The 23174-nt window shown below is 40.6% G+C and overlaps 1 protein-coding gene across 5 annotated transcripts in view; it reads right to left on the reverse strand.

Annotated features, from left to right (window-relative positions):
- The window catches only part of PDLIM5 (PDZ and LIM domain 5), an 89632-nt gene extending 68448 nt beyond the window's left edge, over positions 1-21184 (reverse strand). For all 5 annotated transcript variants that reach the window (XM_053461585.1, XM_053461584.1, XM_053461583.1 and 2 more), the window contains exons 1-2: positions 21040-21184; positions 14140-14278 (exon numbers count right to left, since the gene is read on the reverse strand). In XM_053461585.1, coding sequence (XP_053317560.1) covers positions 14140-14235 — 96 coding nt within the window. In that variant the 5' untranslated portion in view covers positions 14236-14278; positions 21040-21184. The remainder of the gene's footprint in view (positions 1-14139; positions 14279-21039) is intronic.
- Positions 21185-23174: the final 1990 nt, after the last annotated feature.

Genomic DNA, 23174 nt, shown 5'->3' on the forward strand with positions numbered 1-23174 from the left:
GCTGTATGCTAGTAACAAACTGGGAAGCTGCATGTGCTCCCCCGCACCTCATATCATTCCAGGCTTTTTGCACATAGATCTGATAAATAATTGATCTGATAAATCATTTTTAATGTAAATGGGAGAGCTATGAAGCTAAAGTAGTTTATTTTTTTTCAAGCAGCAGAAGAGTCATAGTGAGAGTTGTCTGAGGCCCGGGTGACCACTGTTGCTCAACCCTGACCTACACTATAGAAATGAATTTCCTCTTATTTATATTCCAGGGGAAAATATCTACATATATACACACACACACACACACACGGTCATAGATCCATACCCGAGTGCATCTTCAAACCAGTGTAAAGGTAAAAGCACGAGGGACAATTTATTCTCACATTGTGGGTATCATAATTTCTATTAAGATACTCATGATGTGTTAATAGATATATCTTTGCTGTGCTCTTTTGCTTTTGTAAGATAGATAGATAGATAGATAGATAGATAGATAGACAGACATATAGATAGACAGCTATTGACGATATATACATACACATATTGCTGCTAGGCAACAAAAACATGTTTCTAAGATTTACATCTGGCATCTGCAACACCCTACCCCGAGGGTACATTACTCACGATAGAGTCACAGGCGCACAGACCTTTATTTGTAAAACGTACAAGATATCCTTCCTGGTGCTTTTCTTTAAACTATGTACATTGAACAAATGGAATGTGATTATATGGAATAGCAGTCAGGGTGGCTATGCCTGATTTCAATGGTATACATACTGTATATTTCAGGCCATAGAAGATAGAGCTCTAAGGCCTATACAAGATTTTATGTTGTGATAAAAAAACATGATGGGAAACTGGCTTTTATACTAAATTTTGTTTTATTTGTTTTATAAAATATATTATAATTTTGCTTGGTATATTACAATGTCATTCCTGCTTCCCAAGTGCCAGCTTTTAATAAAAGTTATATAGCGTATGTAAATATTATTCACTTTTAAATTAAAAACATAAATATATACACACACACACACACACACACATGCATACAAAGAGAGGTATTTATGGGAGTATATATTTTCTGACTTGCCAGAAGAGGTAACAGCAAGAGCCGAAATCCAGCCACAACCCATTGAAGCAATTTCCCTACTCTGGCACCTACGATATTTGGACACCTACGAGAAGTACCTCCAACGAGTAGGTTACCCCTCTATGTATCTTTACCCTTCTTTTCATATTATGTATAGGCCGTGTTTACTATATTTACAATTAGTAAAGATTGCCTTCTCCTCCGGCCAGATTCACTAAATATAGAAACATAGAATTTGAAAGCAGAAGAACCATTCTAGTCTGGCCATTTTTTCTGATGTAAGTCTCAGTTCTTCATCTTGTCCTAGATTCATGCCTATCTCTAGCATGTTTAAATTCCCTTACTATATTAGCCTCTATCATTGACCTCTGACCCTCTAGTTTTAGACTATGGCCTCTTGATCTACCGTTCTTCTTCCTTTGAAATAAACTTCCCTCTTTTTAAGTATATAGAAATATATATGTAGCTTAGGCGTTAGGTGTTTCCTTTTTGCTAAGTAACTTCTTAGCGATATACGGAGAAATAAACCAGGTAGTTTGATTAATCTGTTTGGCAGTCGCAAGCCAAGTCAGGCCAGGGCTTCTCACTACAGAAGCCCGCTACGGCAATCAACATTCTTTAAGTACTTTGCTTTATTTATTTATTGTTTTAGATTTTGTCTGGCTGAAAAGAAGCTTCAGACTTTGCGGCCATTCAAGTGTAACGGTTGCATATCTTACAAAACAAATTTAGGATTTGTCTAGAGGGTGTTGTTTTGAGAGACCTAGCAACTAGGAGTATAAATCTGATGTTCAAGAAAAGAACTGCCTACTCTTTATCTACATGAAACGTCACACAATGTAAAAATGTCAATTTAAATACTATGTCTTATTATATGACCTTTCAAAGCCATATTAAGCAGTTCCTTCTGCGACTACGGTTACTATGTGCGTCAGAATGATTCATAGCTGCCCTGAAGGGTGTGCTTTATGACTACTGATAACAAAGACCTCAGGCTAAAGATGTCTGACTTTTTATGTGCGTTGGCTGCCAGATGTTTTACTCCTTGCGGTGCAATAAATGATTCAAGGATGAGTTTTCCATGATTGCAATTTATTTCCACAAGCAGCCATAGCTTAAACTAGAGGGGGGCTTAGCGGCATAGATGTAACGTATGGTAGATACGCGTAACAATGTTTCAACCTTAGTGGTAGAGGTTTAATGGCAACTGGGGAATATAAACATGCATCACACCATCCTGAATATAAGACAAGACCAAGAACCAAATCAGGTTTGTGGTTTTTACAGCTACATTCTTTTGAGTCTGAGACTTAACAGGTTTTATCATTACATATAAACCTTTTTGTAGGTCACACAATTATGATCAACAACAAGAAGTCATAAAAATATCACTGTTCTCAATGACAGATGTTATAATGCTAGCTACCTGGCTTGCCTGCCTCAATTTTTCCACTAGGATATTAAAAAAGTTCCAACACAATGGACATATCTGGTATTTTTTCCACTAAAGTTGACCACAGACTGAAAAACAGTTCCTAATTCAGAGTCTTGTCGTTCTGTTTGCCTTGTGAGGTAAGATGAACACTCAATACATAATACATCCCTCTTTTTTTGGCCAATAATTTTGGTGTATCAAGCTGGTTTATAATAACTTAGAGAGGTGTATGTCTACCTTCTGATGGTGATGTCCTAAGGGGGCATTAATGCCACATTTAGTGGTTTTCATCTCTCCCAATAAGGGGTTCTCAGGCCAGTGCAGACATTTGTATTCTATAGAAAAATATCAATATAATCTGAAGAGACATAAGAAAACATAACTGTGTTGTATAACAAGTGTCTAGAAGTATCACTAGTTCAGCATCAATAAGATATGACATAATGTGCCTGCTTTTAACATGGTTGTGGAATGACTCAGGCTTCTTGTTCTACAGGAATATGCTTATGAACAATTTTTTTTTTTTTTAATCACCTCACATCTTACAAAGAATGACTTCATCGTAAAAGTAATTTCATACTGCAATCCATGGCCGTTATAGACCAACTACTTTTGCAGCTAACATCAGGGTGACTAACCTAAAACTGTCCAGCTTTTGAGTACAAAAGGAGGGATTTTCTCAGCCTGGATGAGAAATTGCTAATATGGACGTTGTCGTAAAACGGCACCAACTATGTTATCTTGCCCGGCATTCCGCAGCTCAGTTTAGGGCTAACACACAACATCACAAGTTTCTCAAACCCGAGGATCTGACAGCAGGGCCAGACTTGGTATAAAAACCAGCCCTGGAAATAATTGAATACCAGCCCCATATTTTACGGTGTCATTTTCAGGCACACTGCACGTCGGGTTCCGGCCTCAACACATCACTCCTAATATCATTCCTGGCCCATGACTTCATGTAATGCGTTGCGACCAGCTGAGAGAACACCTGTATAGTTCTAGTAATGTGAAAAGATATATTAAGTATGAAATTGTTTTGAAATGTATTTAAGATCAGTTACTGAACACAAGGTTCTCTAAAATAGAGAAAATATTTTGACAGTAGGTAATAAACAGCACAAATAAACCCATAGCTCGCCTCCATCTTCATGCCTCCTAACATTTATCACGATCACCATTCTTAACCAGCATTATTTCACTATCATCTCCATACCTTTCCCACCTGACCCCTCATTGATAACCATACAAACATATTTCTCCCCTCATCTCCCTGTCCTCGGAGTCTGGCAGTCTGTGGTACGGGACTGACCGGCAGACGTGCAGTGAGAGATCTGTGCTTCAATTGGCATAAATCTCTTCTTGCAGCTGCATTAGCCGCCACTGCCACACTTACAATTGGATTGCCAGCCTTGAGACTGGCCCCAGAGGAGCCGGCCTACCGGTAACTTTCACGGCATCCCGGTAGGCCGCTCTGGCACTGACCGACAGCATTTCTCAATGCTCCTCAATGAGACTTCCCAGTGACAAAAAAAAAAAGACTAGAGAGGTAGACCTTCACGGTCAGATCATGGCATAAGTGCACAGTTTCCACAAATGAGTAAGACTATCTGTTAACACATTTGCTCCCTACTTTTAACCTACTAAGAAGATGCCTTTATGAAGATTCCAGCTGCTTGACTTTATGAGTCTACATAAAAACTCTGCAATGCCTCATTGAAGATTTTCAAAGCTGTATATGTTAGCAAAGTCATCCCACTGTTTGTATGCTGGCTCTTTTATTCATTGCAGCGCTAGAAAACATAAATAATGTGTCCATTTGAGCTGTAAAAAATATATATATGAATAGGACATAATGATTTTCTGTAAATCATTGTGTACATACATACCGTATAGGTTTACTCCTACTATATATAATCATATGAGTATATGCACTTTTTATTCCTACTTCAAGTGGTATTCTTGCAAAGACTTACTTTTTCAACACACAACCACACCTCATTTCTAAACTTGTAATCCATGCTATTTTTATAGTGAAGCAGGCAGACACATAGCTATATAGGTCACATAGTTAAAGAGAAACTCCCATGAGCAAAAATACTTTCCATTCATCATCCATCGCATAGGATTAGGTTTTTTTTGTGATTTATAGCAACAGAAGAATTTGCTTTCTCAGTTTGTTTGTTACTTTTAAATTAAGTTTAATCTGTTGTTCAGGAGTTCTTCATTGCAGGCTGTCTTGTGATGTTTGCATTCTCTTCCATAGGCAAACCTAATTTTTGGACACAGTCCCACCAAACAGCCCCACGGTCTTGCTTTTGTGGAGTTTGGGGATCGTGGGCCGGTTAGGGAGATGCTCTGATCTTTCCTCACCATGTACTGAGCTGTAAAACAGATTGAGGTCTGTGCTTTTGCTCCAATTCCCACTTAGCCACCTTGCAATATAGTAAAACATTGCACCGGGATATGAGATCATATGCGATTCCTCGGCCCCACACGTGCTCACACCCCAAACAAAAGGGATGTATTTGGATGCCACCCCAACTTTATGGTGGAACTTAGTAAGCCGCATCAAGGCATTCCCACATACACATACTGTATATTAGTTTATTTCACTTTCATTTAGTGAGATGGTTGGCTGATGGGGGAAAAAACATGAAAAGAGGCAAGATGCTGTGAATTATGTGATTGAATTCCAGGAAAAAAAGAAATTTTCTATGATGTCATCAAAAAGCACTTACAAAGACAGGGTTGTTTTCTTGCTGCAAAATAAAAAGCTGTCTTTTCCTGGATCTATGGGCCATATATATGACTTTTAGAAACTTACAGTAAATTACTTAACAGCTTTGGAAATGTTTACCATTATACGTGGTCAGCACACATGGTGTTATATAAAGGATGAAGAAACACAACCTATATATTGTGCCAGCTAAACTGCTAGCACATTTATTTCCCCCCCGCTTTATATGTTCATGCCCTTGACCATTTGATGTAAGCTTGTCCTATACCTTTGAAGAGAACTGGACACACACCAAGCTCCTCGCAATAAAAGAATCCAGAATGGCAATCTGAATATTGAGGCTTATGTATAAAAATGACTCCATTGCAAATTTTTAAAAGTGGATTTATAAGGCGGGTAAGCAAACATAATAGAACTAATGGAATAGCTTGGCAGGAACCATTCTATTTGGTGGCTATAAGAGTAAGGGTGTGCCTATACACAGATGAAATAACTATTTAGGATGGGTAACAAAAAGGGATTCAAAATACTAGCCCATCAAAGAGCATTGGCTTAACAATTCACTTTTGTAACATTTTCTTTCATCTGCAGTTCTAAAAAAGTGACTACTGTGCGGACATGGACTTAGAAGCATAAGTATGAGAATGGAATATAAAAGGTATAAAACATGTAGCTGCCACTTGGCTTGCTGTTTCGGTAACAGTTTACTATCACGATCCCAGGAAGTTGAGCACATCTCCAAGCCAGGTGCATCTCCTGCTCCTCAAGACAAGGCCATCTTTAGAGATGTTTCCAAAAAGCAGTGAAACAATGGTGTCATAAAAGAATCAGTGAAAAGAAGGTCAATAAACACAGTAAAGGCAGCCTAAAACAAAAGAAAAAAAAAGCAGTTTGCTTAAAAGATAAGTGAATTATTTCTATCAATCTTAACCGGATTGTTTCACGCAATGCATGGAATTACAAAATGAGCTCCTCCCAGAGTAACATCGGAAGCATTTAAACATTTACTTAAATAATATAAGAAACGGAAACATGTGCAATTAAAATCATGTAAACGTCCAAAATCCAAAAGGTGCAATAAAATTAAGAAACTTCATGTTGCTGAAATTACGATACTCATCACCACAAATCACATTCCTCAGCTTTACAGTCATGTGATATCGCCAAAAGGCATTCCCTTTAGTATCTGCAAGCAATGTTTCATGAACCTATACACAAGAATTCAGTTGAAACCAAACCCAGGGTGTATTGTCAACCATCAATGAGTCGGCAATAATAGAAACCTCAGTGACTACAGTACTGTCCTCCATACACCAAAGCACTCACACCCCACACCTGTGTGCAGCTACCTTCCTTCTGCTGGCATTGTTTTAGCATAAAGTAGACTGGTTGGTATGAGACCCATCTCTCACGTGACAAACCTACTATTGCGTGTTGACGAATGACCCGTCAATGCTCCAGATTTAAACTTCATGCTCCTTGGCTTGTGACTTTCATGAGATTACAATCTTGAGGACTATCTGAGCTGAAATCTGTTCCGATCAATGTGCATTTCCACTCCTTTCTATTAATGTACTCGTTTGGACACATTAACGTGGTAGTTTCATATTGATATATGATTTATATTGATTTCTAGTGTTGTTGACCAGTTGTTAATTTTGACTCTTACTTCTAGGAATACTAAAAACTTCTATTCTATGTTAATGGTAGGCTAGATATATATATAATTACTAAATACATTGGTGTGAAAGATGATGAAGCTATCACTAGTGTAGGTATAGAACCTTGCCAAATATAACAAAGGTAGAAAAGCAAACAAAAAAAGAAGAAAAAAAAAAGAGGGAGGGTGATATATGTGGAGATCTCCATTTATTTTTAGACAAGCTGTGTAAGCAGAAACTACTACTACTACATCATGGCTGTTATAGCACTACCAACACTGATTACATCAAAGCAGGTAGCTCACCAGGCGTTCCTGAATTACAATTCCCATTATCCTCATCAAGATACTGGCTGCCGATCACTGGAGCTCTAGTTCAAAATGGTACTGTTTCTGACATGCATTTACATTACATACCATTCTGTATTCACGTCTATGTTTTCTTTTCCCCTGGTTAATTTGATCAGTTTGTGTTTACTGGTGAACAGGAAATATAAGCTACTGGCATTTCCTTCCACATACAATAGCTCCCCATTTCTTTGGGAAACTCAACAAAAAGGCTTAACCCACAGCAATGGGTTATAATAGAAATACACAAATGCTTGTTTTAAAAAAAATATATACCTTGAATACGGTTCAATGATCACTATTGTGCATATCCATTAAAAATATGAAACATAAGTATTAACATACTCAAAACGCATTAGAATTACCGTATTGGCTCGAATATAGGCCGCACTTTTTCCCCCCACTCTAAGTCTTTAAAGTGGGGGGTGCGGCCTATATTCAGGGTCTAGCGCCCGATGCCCGCGACATGCAGTTCAGGGCGCTGGGCAGGCAGCGGGGTTAGGATACAGATCACCCGCAGCGGTGCAGGGGACCTGCATCCTACTCTCTGATACGCTCAGACAGCCTCCCCTGCCAGCACTTTCAATGGAGGGAGTGCCGGCATGGGAGGTTGTTTAAGCGCATCGCGCAGATGTTCACCGGCAGCAGCGATGTGTGTAAACAGTCCCCGCTGCCGGCACATCTGCACGATGTGCTTTAACAATCTCCCTTGCCAGGAATTCCCATGGGGGGAGTCCCGGCAAGGGAGATTGTTAAAGCACATCGTGCAGACGTGCCAACAGCTAGAGGTTGTTAGCGCTTGCATCGTCGCAGCCGGTGAACGTCTGCGCGATGTACGCTAACAATCTTCCTTGCCGGCCCTGCAAGACCCCGGGGAGTCTGCACCGGTAAGTTTAGGGGGGGGGGCTCTTGGGGGCAGAGTGGCAGCATATCTCAGGGGGGGGATAGAGTGGCAGCATATCTCGGGGGGGGGGCACATCTCGGGGGCAGAGTGCATATCTCAGGGGGGGGGATAGAGTGGCAACTTTTCTTTAAAAAAAGCACCTAACTTTTAGGGTGCGGCCTATATTCGGGTGCGGTCTATATCCGAGCCAATACGGTATATGGTCACCCTGCCAACATTTAGTTTCAAGTGTTTAACTAGATGTGGATAATTTCATTCAACTCTTATATATACACACATTTATGTAGATATACTTCATATGTATATCTACATATAACCAACTATCTAGATACACATTTAGAATAGTTCTTAAGTACTTAGTAATAATTATTTCAAGATGCATTCTTTATATACATGTTATTTACAATTGAGGTACACCCAACGTTTACATTTTGTCTATTGTTTTAATAGTTCGGTTAATATAAACTATTTTGTATTTACTCCTTGATAAACATTGTGCATTCCAGTAAAACAGCGTACAAATATTTAATCAGTGACTACACATTTCCAGTGCCAGTTGACATATCTCTATAGGCAGACTAACAGATGGCTTACGGATGTCTGCTGTGCCCACTCATGGGTCAAAAAAGGGTTAAATAGCCACTGGGAACAGACCCTAAATAATGAAAGGAAAAAGGAAATTAATGATCACAATTGCCCTTCCTCTGTTGCATATAAAGATACTTAAGAATTCTAGGAAAGCCAATGTTAATAGTTTCCTGCCAACAATATGAACTCTTGAGCACTTCCCAAGACTTCAAAGAAATGCACATCATTTATAATTTTTTTAACAAGAATAACTGCCCCACCAGTACATTTTTCTCTTTACTGTCATTTCTATTAATTAGGCATCGGTTGACGAAAAACCATAAATTTTAAACAATGCACAAACAAAAATTAGAAGGAGTAAAATAGGATTTCCTTAGCTGGATAAGGTCCAGAAAATATCTACAAATCTACAGTTAAAGCTTTAGCAAGCCATTTTCTTAAGCAAAATGATGCCAACACCTACGCTCCAAAGCAAGCACAACAAAGAGGATCATCTCCAATCTGTCAGCTGGTGGCACAGCCAAGAGTTTCTCATATGGTAGGATAACTCCTGATGGCTACAGGGGTTCTGTCACTCCCTACTTAATGTTAGAAGTTAATGGCCTTTGAATAGTAAAGGTTAAAGATAAACGTTGGTTTCAGAGTAGGGTTAGCTGGACTACATAAGTAGTAGTGCTCAACAGGTGGATGATTGATAAGCAACTATAGTCTATCAAAGTCTTTGGGTATCATAGATAATTTAGTAAATTTTTTTTGGTTTCAAGTGTTTGGTTCAGAAAACCAGATGAACAAACCAATGTCCATCACCCACTCATGCTCCTATGTAGCTGTGCATGTTTTTGGTGCATCTGCTGATCGCTAGAAATGAAACATGCAGGAGGAAACTTCAGTGGGACACTCATTCCATGACAGACTTAGATAAAATGATCTGCAGGTCGCTGTTACAGAGAATGCAGAAGAGATATATGGTATTTTTACAATGGGATGACGGTGCAAACATTTTAAAAAGTGGTCGTATTCCCATAGCAAGCAATGGAATGTTAATACCATTGACCGTTCCTTTAGTTGCTATGGTGATAAGACAACTTTGCATTAGAATCATTTTGAATATACTGTACAACCCCCTTCGTGCCTCTGAGCTAATGGACGGCCGCATGGAGAACACTTAGATCATAGCGTTCAAGGCCGTGATTCATAATAGAAGCTAACTGTTGGAATGATGGAGAACCTACTATGAGTGATTGTCTTAATACTATTTACACCCAATCAATCTACAAAGTTTTTACTTTTTCATCACTGCTGAATTAAATGAATACATACACAGGATATTATACTGTGCATACAGCTGAGCAAAGTCATGACATTGTTAAGGGTATAATTAAACATACTTTACATATCTGAAATAATTTCTTACGGGGAAAAGGAAGGTCTTGATTTCACTCTATTACCATAATGAAGGTCTGCAGATGTTTTTCTCCATCTGAATGCTTTTGATGCAGGACCGCTTAGATGTTTCAGCCAGACACAGTAGGCAGCTGTGCAAACGCTTATCTTCAGAGACTATGTGCTGCGTATCCTCGTACACGCCAGTGTAAATGTGTGTGTGTCGGCTCAAGGAATTGTTAATCTCTAGTGAATTTAAACCCCTGAATGATCTGTGCCAAAATATTATAATTATATTAGTATTATAGCTATTAATGTTTTTGGAGTGGTTTCCTATGTGACTTCAAACCCTCCCAGTGGGTTTCTGATGCAGTTTATTCGATGAACATCTGTTCGATACAAGTGGAAGAGTGCACAATGAGACAATGTTGGTCTTGTCTGTTTTTGTCAAGTGTGTCTTGGAGTCTTTAGCTGTAGGTGATAGCGTTCACTTGGCCAACACAGAAGAGGCATAAGCTTTGAGGGCTCTACATGTTTCCTTACGCTGATCCATTAACAAGTAACAACTTCGACTAAAATTTCTAGCTTCTCTTGGACCGATACGGCTTTATCCATTTTCCTTAATCAGATGTGTCCTCTTATGCCATTTGTCTGCAGGGCTGAAAGTTGCCATCCGACTCTTCGTGCAGCTAAACGCTTCCAGCAAGCATTAGGATTATAAGTGTTACTTACTACTATTAAAGGGGATTATTTACCATGACATGTTTAAAGCAAAACATATCTTCTAAGTAGCAGACATTATCTTGCCTATAGCATCAAGAACTATAGATAATCATCTCCAATGTTTTGTTTTCTCTAAAAAAATAAATTCTGTTTGTAAATGTAATCTCATTCTTTAAATATTGTCAAATGTATTCCCTGTTTGATGATGAGATACCTTTAAAGTATATTTTATATATACACACACGTCATGAGAATAGTCTATACAAATCTATTTACATCAAATATTGATTTAGATATGAGAAGGTTGATAAGAGCACCATGGTAGTCAGTTCAAAAACACCAGTAGGGCCTCATGATCTCAGCCCTCCATTACACTGTGTAAACACAGCTGTGACACCTTAAAAAAGCTCTCTCGGTGATGGCAAGCAAAGCACCCAAGCAAATCATCCACTTCTATTCAATGGCTTTCAGCAGGGGCAGTAAACCTGTCCGCGTGAAAAGAGATCAGACCCAGGCTACGGACGCCTGCTTAACACGTCTTAAACTGGATGTTGATGGTTTATTGAGGATGGATCTGTTCCGTCGCTAAGCCCTGAAGTTTAACAAAATACCTGAGGTCTGTGAGAAGCAAGTGTCCTCTTTAATTGTTAGACTATTATTATTATTATTATTATTATTATATATAACCACGCTAAAGAGTATGAAATGGCTTGATCAAGAACTATAACTTAAAACGGGCAAAGTACTTTGGCGCAAGGGTGGTATAGTTATTCTTAGCAGTGCCTGGAAGAGTAAGCAGCACCAAAAGTTTAAAAGAAAAAAGGTCACAATATGTGCTTTACTGAGCTCCCTTCACTGATTGCAATCGGAGTGAAATGTGAGCAGCCTTCAGTAAGAAAAGGCTACCAGCTGACATTTGCCTTGCAGGCATAGTCTTCAGTGCATGCATACACAGAGACTGCATTCTCTCCTAATGGCCAGGTTCAGGATGAACAGACAAGTCAACATTTTTCACACAGCTTATATGCCAAAAGCCCTAACCATAGGGGATGGAACAGGGGTAAGGGACAGTACCTATATCCTACTGAGCAATCTGTCTTCACCATGAGGCCAATTCTCTAGAATAGCGCCTTCCTAATAAATAGAGTGAATAGTTTGGAGCCACAGGGCCCTTATTACTAGCTTCCTAACTAGGAATTCTTTTCATCTGACATTCAAAGCATTTTCACCTGCTGAGAGAACATCATGAGTCACGGGCCACTTAACAATGCAGTCCTGACTTTCTTCCAACAGAGGTGCCTTTAAGGTGTATAGCAGAGCCCTGCGCGGGACTGTTTTCTCAATCCCGCTCCCGCCCACTCCCGCTGAATATCTGACCATTACCGCCCCCTCCCGCAACGTGTGTGTCCCACTCCTTCCGGCTCCCGCAACAAGTGTGTCCAATCCCGCCCGCTCCCACAAATATTCTGTCACAGCTTTTAGAGATAGTGAAAAATTGAATTCCCTCATTCCCTCAAGGTTGAGGTAAAACAAGCATTCCAATTAAGAAAACTGTTTCAAATTGTGTTTTGAAGGCAGGCTATGAGCCATTTTCAACAAATCTAAATGAAAATGTAAAAAGGAAAGGAAATGCGATTATTTTTTCTAGTGATAACAAGTTTGAGTTATTGTGCCCTTTATTAGGCTGAATAGCTAATGCACACAGCAGATCTCGGAAAAAGCCAACATAAACTTAATGTTCAAGCCTGAAGAAAGCAATATACATTTTTAGAGTCGTCGTACAATAGTACTCCATCTTGGCTATAATCCTGCGTGTGAATCAAACAAAGGTACAGCATATATATGGTCCAAACCTGTTACACCATTGATACCCTCCACACTGATGAATATTCTCCAACACTTCTATCAATCGCTCCAACGAATGGGGCAAGGGCAGACTATAGGAAAGGAGCACACAACCTTCTTTCTATCCATTCTGCATTCCCCTGTCCAGTTTGTTCTTGTTACCAGCTGTATGCAGTCATTCTTCCCTTTCCTAGAATGGGCGCCCACTAATTTCCTCCTTCCTACGCTTTCCATTTCAACATTAGTAAATCTAGCCCATGTGGGACCAAGAAGACGACGAAACGAAAAATACTCCAATGGCTTTGATAATAAAAGCCATTCACTAGATGCCTTGGAGTACGGAACGGGAATATTCCAGCAGTCATAGCTCAGTGGTGAGGTGTATGTGTTGTATCATTCACAGATTTATACAGATCACTGCAAGCTTTTCCCAAAATCCAGATTCCCTACACTCTAACTGAATAGTGTGATACAAGACCACATACAAATTACAACATAAAAAACCTGTTAGAAGTTGGGTTCTTCCACCATTGTTTGGCAAAAAATAAATAAATAAATATATATATATATATCCATAGTTTTCCAACCTTCCAGTATTTTACCTGCTCGACAAGCAATATTTATAGCCTAAGGTCTTCAGTAACAGTTAAAGGACTATCTAGTAAGTAAGGACTGAAGCATGGTTGAGTGGTACAAGTTTTACTGATCATCCAAAAACCAAGTACTCATAACAGCCTTTTCAGTCTGTGCTTCTACGACGCTCCATTATGGTCCTTAGCTCGGGCCAATGATGGGATTCCCCCAGTGTGTTAATGCGTCTTCACGATCCAATCCAAAGGTTTTTGATTTTAAAGAATGTGCAGTTTTGTTAAAAGCTTCAGGAACCCATGGTGTTTGAAGACTTCACAAATCCCCAAATAATGGGATGTAATGTAATCCTGACATTGACAAATGTATCTGCATGTGTGTTTAACGGGGGGGGGGGGGGGGGGGGGGGTAGATGCAACAGACCCAAAAACTATAAGTATAATGTATTGATAATACTAACTTGTCTATGGCTTTTACTGTAACATGGGTATATCCTAAAACAAAACATATCTTTTTTGGATGAAAACTAATGCCACTAAAATGTCAGTCCCCGAAGATTAACACTGACATGCCCTGTTAAATTCAGGTAAGTGAAATAATTTTAGCGTATGTAATCCAGATTCCTATTTGATTATTAAAAATGGGAAAAGAATACCAATTTAAGTATTTCTGCAATATCAATGAGCATTTTTACAAAACAGATTTTCTGGGGTTAAATGTTTTAAAGCAACTAAGCAGTTCTATAATTGACTGGAGCATTTGGACAAGGACCGTCTTTAGAAGCAATGTGATGGATGACGTCTATCGGAATAAATACACCATTGGCATAAAGTGTGCTTACCCTGGAGATAGTCAGAGGCATGTTGAAGTCTTTTCCACCTTGAAGCCTAAAGCCCCATGGAGCTGGGCCGATCAGAGATACGCTGTAGTTGCTCATGTTCTCTTAGGGTTAAGTTGTATATTCCAAAGTGAAAAATAACCTGCAAAAGAAATCGTTATAAGAAATCATCTTTACCTGGATGTGATAAAAAAAGCGTAGTTATAAATACATTTCCGAAAACAGCTAAGGTTAAGAGTAGAGGAGAATATTGGGTTTGCCATGGGCTTTCTCATTTCTCCATCTTGCCTGTAAATACCCACAAAGTGCGAAAATAATATATTATTGATTTAACAGTTACCCGTTCTTCTTATAAAACCAAAAGCAATTTGGGGCTTTTAAAGGGAAACCGCCAGCATCCCATCCAGCTTCAGCAACAAAGAATAACAAAGTATCTTGTAAGTATCTTATGTGATTAGACACTTGGGTTTAAAAGTCCATACGATGGCTGGAGGTTCCCTTTACGTTTCTTATGTTTTTACGATATTTCCCCATTTAAAGTACCCAAACAAATTGCGTAAATATGTTACTTATTTTTATTTAATTATTGGTAATATATGCATTTTATTCTCTTTTACACGATACGAGGTCAAATAAACTCTTGAAGAAGAGACACAAGATCGCAGGTTGTAACACTGGTATGGATTTCAGTAAGCGGCATCAACATTTTACCAATTCGCCCAGACTTACAGGGTGGCTCGTGGAATAGTTTTGAAAAGAACACTTGTGTTAAAAAAAACATACACCTGTTCCTATGACAACCACATTTCCTTGAAAGAACACATAAAAGCTATGATCATGCGCTATAAATCTTTGTTCTTTTGATGGAATATAGGAAGTACAAATCTGAAATTCCCTTCTGATCACGTTTCTAATGACGTGATTAACCTTTCCTCTAAGCATTACAAATTGTCCAAAACAATTCAGATGATGGACCAATTATGACTTGTTGACATAAAAAAAGCAGGAAAAAAAATGATTAAAGAAACCCTAATTCTGGCAGGACTGGCTGGACCGCCCTGGATTAGTTGCGAACAGTCTAATCATCGTAATTACACGCTTCCCTCTATATTCCGCACGACTATATTACACTAACATCAGCAAAAGAGGAACATTAACAATAAATTACTCTTTATACTGTCCCGTCTTCATTTTACAAACAAAAAATCTTGGCAGAATTTTAGTTTTCAGTTAATCTTCTTTTTTAAAAAAAAAATAATAAAAAAAATTATTACAGTATGTAGTAAAACTGCTTTTTTTTCTATTGGACTAACATTTCATTTTGTCCTAAAAGTCTATTCTATAAAATAAATGGTAGCCCAGTAATAAATATTATGATATACTCCAATGGTTGTAAGTTTTTTAAAGCATTTCAATTTAAAACTTACAAATTAGTTTATTTTAAAAAAAAAAGTGGTTTTGGCAGACAAGTTTAATGTTTGCTATGATCGCTGTTGGCTCTAGTATGGTCTCTGACTGGCGTAACAGTGAAAAGCTTTTATAAAAGGCAGAGAAGGAAGAGAGCCTCGGCAGGTTCAAGTCAGTTCCTCCACAGGTCTTCATTAGTCAGAGTGTCTGGCTGGGATAATGAGACCGAGGCATTCTATTGTTTTCCCACAGGCAGTTTGCTAAGACTGGACTAAGACAACAGAGCTGGAACACATTTAATGCAGCTGCCTGGAAATATTTAAACACTACAACTGTTAAAATGTTATGTTAATATGATACTAGTGATAAAAAGTACACTAAAGGCAACATAAATGCAGTGAAAGGTAGGTTGGTGGTGCCCTTGCTGGCAGCTCAGCAACAGCAAATATGGCAACCAGCCCAAAACACGGATCTACACGTTAAAAACGTAGGAGTTAGAATTTGACGGCAGATAATTTTTCCTGATCTAAAGGCTCAGACCTTAATCACTCCGTGGTCTTGTCTTAGATTAAGGCTAGCTTTATACGTGAAAAGAAAAATCCACATCTGTCACCGAGCTTGTGTTGCAGGGCAAATTCTGATGTCGAGGAAGGAGCTATAGTGGGGAGGTTAAAAAAAAAAAAATAAGATACAAAAAGTACTATACGCAAAAAAAGATGACAAAATATATAATTAGAGCAGCAGTGATTTAATGCATGGGAAAAGTCATATGAGAAAGGGAGTGTTACACGATAAAGCCTGTTCCAACTGGTGACCGTCTTAAATTGAAATACCTTCGCAACCACAAAACGGCAGGAATCGTGGGGCTTCAATGACTTGCTAAGACAATTGAAAGTTTGTAAAGTAGAGAAAAATATTATCCAAATTATTTCCGAGTCTTTCTGTATTTTTTAAGATTTCAAATGGCCAAAAAGGGGCACATTTTGTACGAGGGGATGAGGTTAGGGGTGAGACCCTTAGGTAGCAGGGCCTTACCAAGACTTCCACAGAGCTTTGCAACCTGCTTATAAGTATTTACATCAATAAAATTAGAATTTAGAAATTAATCAATATGAATATTTATTTACAGATATCTTTTTCGGCTGTTTTATACACGTTGGGATCTTCACGGTTGAAGAACGCAAACATTCTGAGCTCCTAGAAAAGAGGGGCATCGGGTGAAGAACACGGTGCAGAAGACCATGGGTCAAAAAAGATGCACTTGAGAGCTTCGCTATACTTTCCAGAAAAATACTCTCATATCTTCAGAAGAAAGCCAGAGAGTAAATTTAGAAACGGTTATCAGTGTCCAGGTTCATATTATTTGTAGCCCCCTCCCCACACTAATGTCCTCCACTTGATACACTGTGATTAGAACAAAACAGAGTATCCAAGAACATCCAATGTTCTGCCAACAATATGAGGGTGCTCAAAAATTATCTCCTCGCGTGTCCTTAATATAAATGTTAAGTGTGTGCCTAAATAAAGAGAACTATTTGAAGCTGGGCTGGATCGGATAGATATAGAGGTGTTGGCAGAGAAGAACAGATTAACGCAGTGCTGTCCAAAGAGACCTGGTTACAAACCGTACACTATGTGATGGACTCAACGTTCAAAACCACTCAACACAGTCATTAAATGGGAGTTCCTATGGCGTACCTCTTACTTGTTTAATAGCTGCTAGGATTACAAGACAGTTTAACCAGTCTGCTGACTTTTTTTCACACGGGGATTAAATAAATATTTAACGGCTTTTGGTTTTCATCTTGCTTGCTTGTGATCGTACAATTCTAATAATAGCGACGGGTTCTTCACTTATTTGGTTAAAAGAGATAGAATACACCAGTTGATGGATTTCTTGTTTTTACATGTTCCCCAACCCCACCCCCAATATAAAAATTGGGTTTTTATAGGACTATGGCCATTCCTTTCATTTTTCAATGCTGTGAACTGGATAATCTACAGAGACACTTGGCCTCACCCGTTTTTGCCTCTTAAACTGGCTAGAGGGCTAATGAGCCACATGGGATCTGATGGGGTGCGATCTTGAATGCTCTCTCAGGGAGTGCTACCAGAAAGCGAACGCATGGTGATCGTCTTGCTGGTACAAATCTGGGAATTATTAGCCCAAAAATATGCATTACTTGGGCTTCTGAAGCAGGCCCAGACCGGCCACCTGGCAAACTGGGCCGATGCCAGATGGCGCAGACTACTTGACTTCACTACCCTACTTAAGGCAGATCGGATTCTTCAGGTCCAATACAAGCGTTCGTACCCTGGACGAGTGCGAGAACGTGGTGTGATGCTGTGTGTATCCGGTCAGTTACCACGAGCACCTCATTAAGTGGCCACTGACCTTAAAGTGCCAGGGCTGCTTTTCTTCCCTAGTTGGGGAAGATAGAGAGTTTCTGCTGCAGGAAGAACTTGGTGGCTTTGTATAATGCGTAGTTCTATCATCATGATCTTAAGAAACTGTGTAATCATTTTATAAAGAAGCCCTACATTACTGAGAGGGTAGTAGATATAGGGAACAGCCTCTCAGTGGTAGAGGTTAATACAGCGAGAGGATTTAAACATGCAAGGGACAGGCATGAAGCTATCCTGAAGCTATAATGAGACCGAGGTCTGGTTAAGTTCTTAAGACTTTACATCAGGAGAAATGGGCAGACTAGATGGGGCGAATGGTTCTTATCTGCCGTCACATTTCTATGTACCGTATTGGCTCGAATATAGGCCGCACTTTTTTCCCCCACTTTAAGTTTTTAAAGTGGGGGTGCGGCCTATATTCGGGCTCTAGCGCCCGACGCCCGGGACATGCGGTCCCGGGCAGGCAGCGGGGTTAGGATACAGATCCCCCGCAGCGGTGCAGGGGACCTGCATCCTTCTCCCCGATACGCTCAGACAGCCTCCCCTGCCAGCACTTCCCACGGGTGGGGGGGGTGCCGGCACGGGAGGTTATCTAAGCGTTTTACCTCTGCCCACCCCCGACATACCGGAGCAGACTCCCGGGTGTCTTGCGGGGCCGGCGGGAGACATTTACGCAATACGCGCATGCAACTTCCGGTACCGGAAGTTGCATACGCGTATTGCGTAGATGTCCCTCGCCGGCCCCGCAAGACACCCGGGAGTCTGCTCCGGTAAGTCGAGGAGGGGGGGGCAGAGGAGGACAGCGACAGCGGCAGCGTATCGCGGGGAGGGAGGACAGCGGCAGTGGATCTCGGGGAGGGAGGACAGCGGCAGCGTATCGCGGGGAGGGAGGACAGCGGCAGCGGATCTCGGGGAGGGAGGACAGTGGCAGCATATCTCAGGGGGGGGGACAGAGTGGCAGCATGTTTTTTTTGGTGCTTTTTTAAAGAAAAAAAACTTTTTCTTTAAAAAAGCACCAAACTTTTAGGGTGCGGCCTATATACGGGGGCGGCCTATATCCGAGCCAATACGGTAATTAGCAAAGCTAGCTTACCGTAATTCTTCCTGAAGAAGATAATGGAGAGTGGAAACTGCATTACTCCTGAAAACTAACTAGCAAACTCTTGTTTTAATAAATAAAAAGTTGAAAAATATTAGCGGATTAGTGAAATTACGGCAAACCCCAAAATAAACCTGGTACCCAAAATACAGTTTTACACGGATGTCAGTAAAAGCAGTATTTCACCAGTATGAGTGTCAGATCCAACCTGGCAATGAAAGAGTCAAAACGTATTGACATGAAACGCAGCAGCTTTTGTACTTAAAAATTGGAGTTGTGTGACCTCATTTCCTACTTCTTGTTTATACTTAATTCAGTTTGTTACACAAGTACGTTAGGCTGTCAATATCCCTAGAAATGTCAGCCCTTGGGCAAAACCCCCCTCCCCCATTTAAACCCCCCAAGGCAGGTCTTCCAAATAAACAAAGGGTCCTCTCTATGCCTGCACTGGCCGGGATCAGACGGTCTATATGGCCGGTATACCTCCTACCTTAATAGTCAAAAAAATGCTGAGTTTAGTTATATTTCATCCTGGAGGATATAATATTATTATTATTATTATTCATTTTTTTTAAATAAAATAAATAATACAAAATTATAATATTGCAATATCATGTAACACTCCAGCGTCCAGCGACTAACAGGTTAACAGGTCTGGTCCCATTCATTTTTCTGCCCTGTGATTGTGAAACAAAACACACCCTTGTCTGCCCAACCCTGCTTCGCCCGAACATGATCTGCGCATGCGCACACCCAACGTGTACATCTGCTACATACACATGTGTGGACAGACAGGCGTGTATAAAGGCATCCCATGCAAGGCGAAGATGGAACAGAACAGAGAAATCCGACCAATCAAGAACCCCCCCCCCACACCCTGGACATGCCACGCTTTGCCACAAGCCTCATAAAGAGGGACTGCCAACCAAATTGTAGAGTAAACACCTGTCTTGAGAGTTATTTCAGAACAACCTGCTGGACTGAGTAAAGAATACAGAAATGGGATACATGGGACACACTTTTTTGAGTGTGCGGGCCACTAGATTTTCTTTCACTAGCCGTTTCCCAATTAAAATGCAATGTTTCCCTTGGGCTAGCCGTCAGAGGTCAGTGGTCTTTCAAGCGGTTTCAAAAGTATGTAACTTCCTTTTTTTCCGCCCCAACTATAAACTTCCAAGTCAGCAGCATAAGCCGAACAATTAAGTAAAAGACTACTGTAAGGCAGACAGGAAGCCATTGAATAAACCTCCGAGGCTGCCTACGGCCGGCTGATTGCAGGGGCCAAATCAGCAGAGATCAGGCCAACTTCTGGACCAGCCTCCTTCTTCCTCTATTTAAAGGAAGACAATAAGAATGTGATTTACAATGCAGCTAGCCGCTGGGCTACCCAGATAGTTATTCTCCACTTGTCACATACTAGCAATAAAAAGAAAACAGACACTAAGAACCATTCAGTCCATCAATGCAAAGACTCATGCCTATCCCATGCATGTTTAAATTCCCTCACTGTATTAGCCTCTGCTGCTTCTGCTGGGAAGCAGTTCCACTTACATACTACCCTCTCAGTAAAGTAAAACTCCCTTACATTACAGCTAAGCGGGCAGATGTTGCCAGTCCTAGGTATATAATATAAGAGAAAGGATGCATTGATGGGGGGGGGGCTGGCTGCACCCACTTAATGGTCAGCGATCCCAAGCAGGCAGCAACAGGCAGGGAATGTGCTGCTTTACAGCTGTGGTCGTGTCGGGACAGGCAGGACGTATGATCCGCACACCTCTGCCTCTTCTGTACCCATAATCCCCCAGTGCAGTCAATCATCACCACCCAGGTAAGGATGCAAACAACCCCCCCGGGGCATGAAGCAAACCTTCAGCGTCCAACGGCACGGACAACCACATAACCAGCCATGTCTAGAGAGAAACGCAGGCCCGGGGGGGGTCACTGAAGTGTCAAAGTGCAAAAGCGCCGCATAGTAGTAGCGCAGTACTCACCTCTGTGTGCCGGGCACGACGCGCAGTGCGAGAGCAGCAAGGAGCAGCACAGTGTGACTGCCGTGACTTCCGCCCGTGTTTTTATATGAGTGCTCTCCTGGGTGTTGTTCTAAGTTCAGTCTGTCCTCCTCCTTCTCCCTTTACCTCCCTGCGAGTGTCTCTGCCTCCCGCCCTCTCCCGCACACAGGACCCGGCTGCCCCTCCCTGCAGAGGAGGGCTGCGCACACGGGGCTGCCAGGGGCCAAGGCTGGCAGAGACAGGGGCTGGCAGGGAGGGGGCGAACCTGTGCAGGGAAGCGGATACCGGAAAGGTGCAGGACACGCTCCTACTATGTGTGCGATACACACACAGCCAGTGCAGAGGAAGCCGGGTTATGGCAAGCGCTTCTATACATTAAATACTATGTGAAGTATAATATAGCAACGCGATCACTGATTGGCTGATGCACATGCCAGCTTCTACTGATCATAAATACATTAACATAGGCAAATGCACGGACTAAATCTTTATACCCGGAGTCTCAGGGTTTTTGCCCCAATTTTAGAATCTTCTCTATTATTATTATATATATATATATAGCGCCATCATACTCTGTAGGGCTGTGCAATGGGTAGACAGGACTTTACAAGTAGTATATAACATAAAAGTTTGATTTAAAAGAAAAGAAAAACAGGTGAGGACAGCCCTGCTCAAAGGAGCCGACAATCTAGAGATCATCTACGGGCTATTAAAGGGTTCATTTTTGAAGAGTCACTCATTGAGAAAGTTCCCTGGTGTGTCTATAAGTTAAGCGTTGATAGAGAGAGAATCTACCACTTTTAATACTTTATGATACTTGTGGGTACCTTGGCCAGTTACCAGACAGATGTGTTCTAGACGTGGCAAAAGCTCTAGAACCTGCTAATTATCCTGATGGTTCTTACAGGTACCATCATGGTTCTAGAAATGCAGACACTTTCCACTTGGTTGTTTAGAAATATCCAGGATGTGAGAAACAAAGGAACTTCAGCATTAGTAGCTAATCATACCCCCGTTAGAAATATGAACCTTTGATAAATAAGGAGGAAATGTCCCCCCAAAAAACAGACTTAAAGAATGAGCGTTATTACGTTCTAGCTCTCATTTAAAGGGACAGTATTCGTTTTATGGATTCCTGTCTCGTCGTAAAAATACCGAATGTTTCAAGAACTTACCCCATTCCTCTGATTTCAATCTGGTTTCCTCCCATTCAGTAGCTTTTCAGTGTCCTGATGGATCCGGAAAACACACTTGCGCTCCGTAATATGCCTCACGCCAATGGGAGACTGTTTTTATAGTTAAGTAGCTGTATGGACGTTGCCATACCCAAAATGTTATGCAGGAAACCAATCCAGATTAGAGTAAAGGGACGTTAGAGGGTTTGACGAGCCTGATGATGCACTGTGCAGTCAATGTAGTTTCGGCTATTTCCCTTAACATCCCAAAGAATTGTCTGCGTACGTATTAGAACCGTTTAAATACCTAAAGGGCTTTTACAAAGTACAGGAGGGAAGTTTATTTCAGAGGAGGAATGTTAAAACTAGAGGATCAGAAGCTTAGATGTAAAGTAAGGAGGTTTTACTTTACTGAGGGTAGTAGATAAATGGAATAGCCTCCCGTCAGAAGTGGTAGATGATAATACATTGAGGGAATCTAAAATGCATGGCATAGGCGTAAAGCTATGCTGAATCTAAGATGAGACTGAGGACTGATTAAGGGCAGAGTAGATGAACGGAATGGTTTTTATCTGTTTTGTGTTTCTATGTAAAATGTTACAAAATGTGACATCATTTTCTGTGTAACTGTACCAACTATGAGCTGATCAATGGGGCCACCAGGGAAATACCCCTTCCCCATATAAAAGGTTATGGCTAATAAATGTCATAGGGTCTTCAGGAGTCTTGATCTGGCGCTGCACGTCCCCAAAGTGCGAGGTCATTTTTCATGACTCTTAATCCCCATTAATGTTCTCCGCTCCTTTGGTAGAAGCTGAATATGCCCCGGGAGCTTTAAAAGGAAGATTGAGAAAATAAAAGTTGTGTCTAAAGAAACAAACCAGTGACAATTTCAGAGGGTAAGTGTAAAGTGGTACATAAACACTATAATAAATCACTGCC

This window comes from Spea bombifrons, chromosome 1 (assembly GCF_027358695.1).
Source record: "Spea bombifrons isolate aSpeBom1 chromosome 1, aSpeBom1.2.pri, whole genome shotgun sequence".
Classification (NCBI taxonomy): domain Eukaryota; kingdom Metazoa; phylum Chordata; class Amphibia; order Anura; family Pelobatidae; genus Spea; species Spea bombifrons.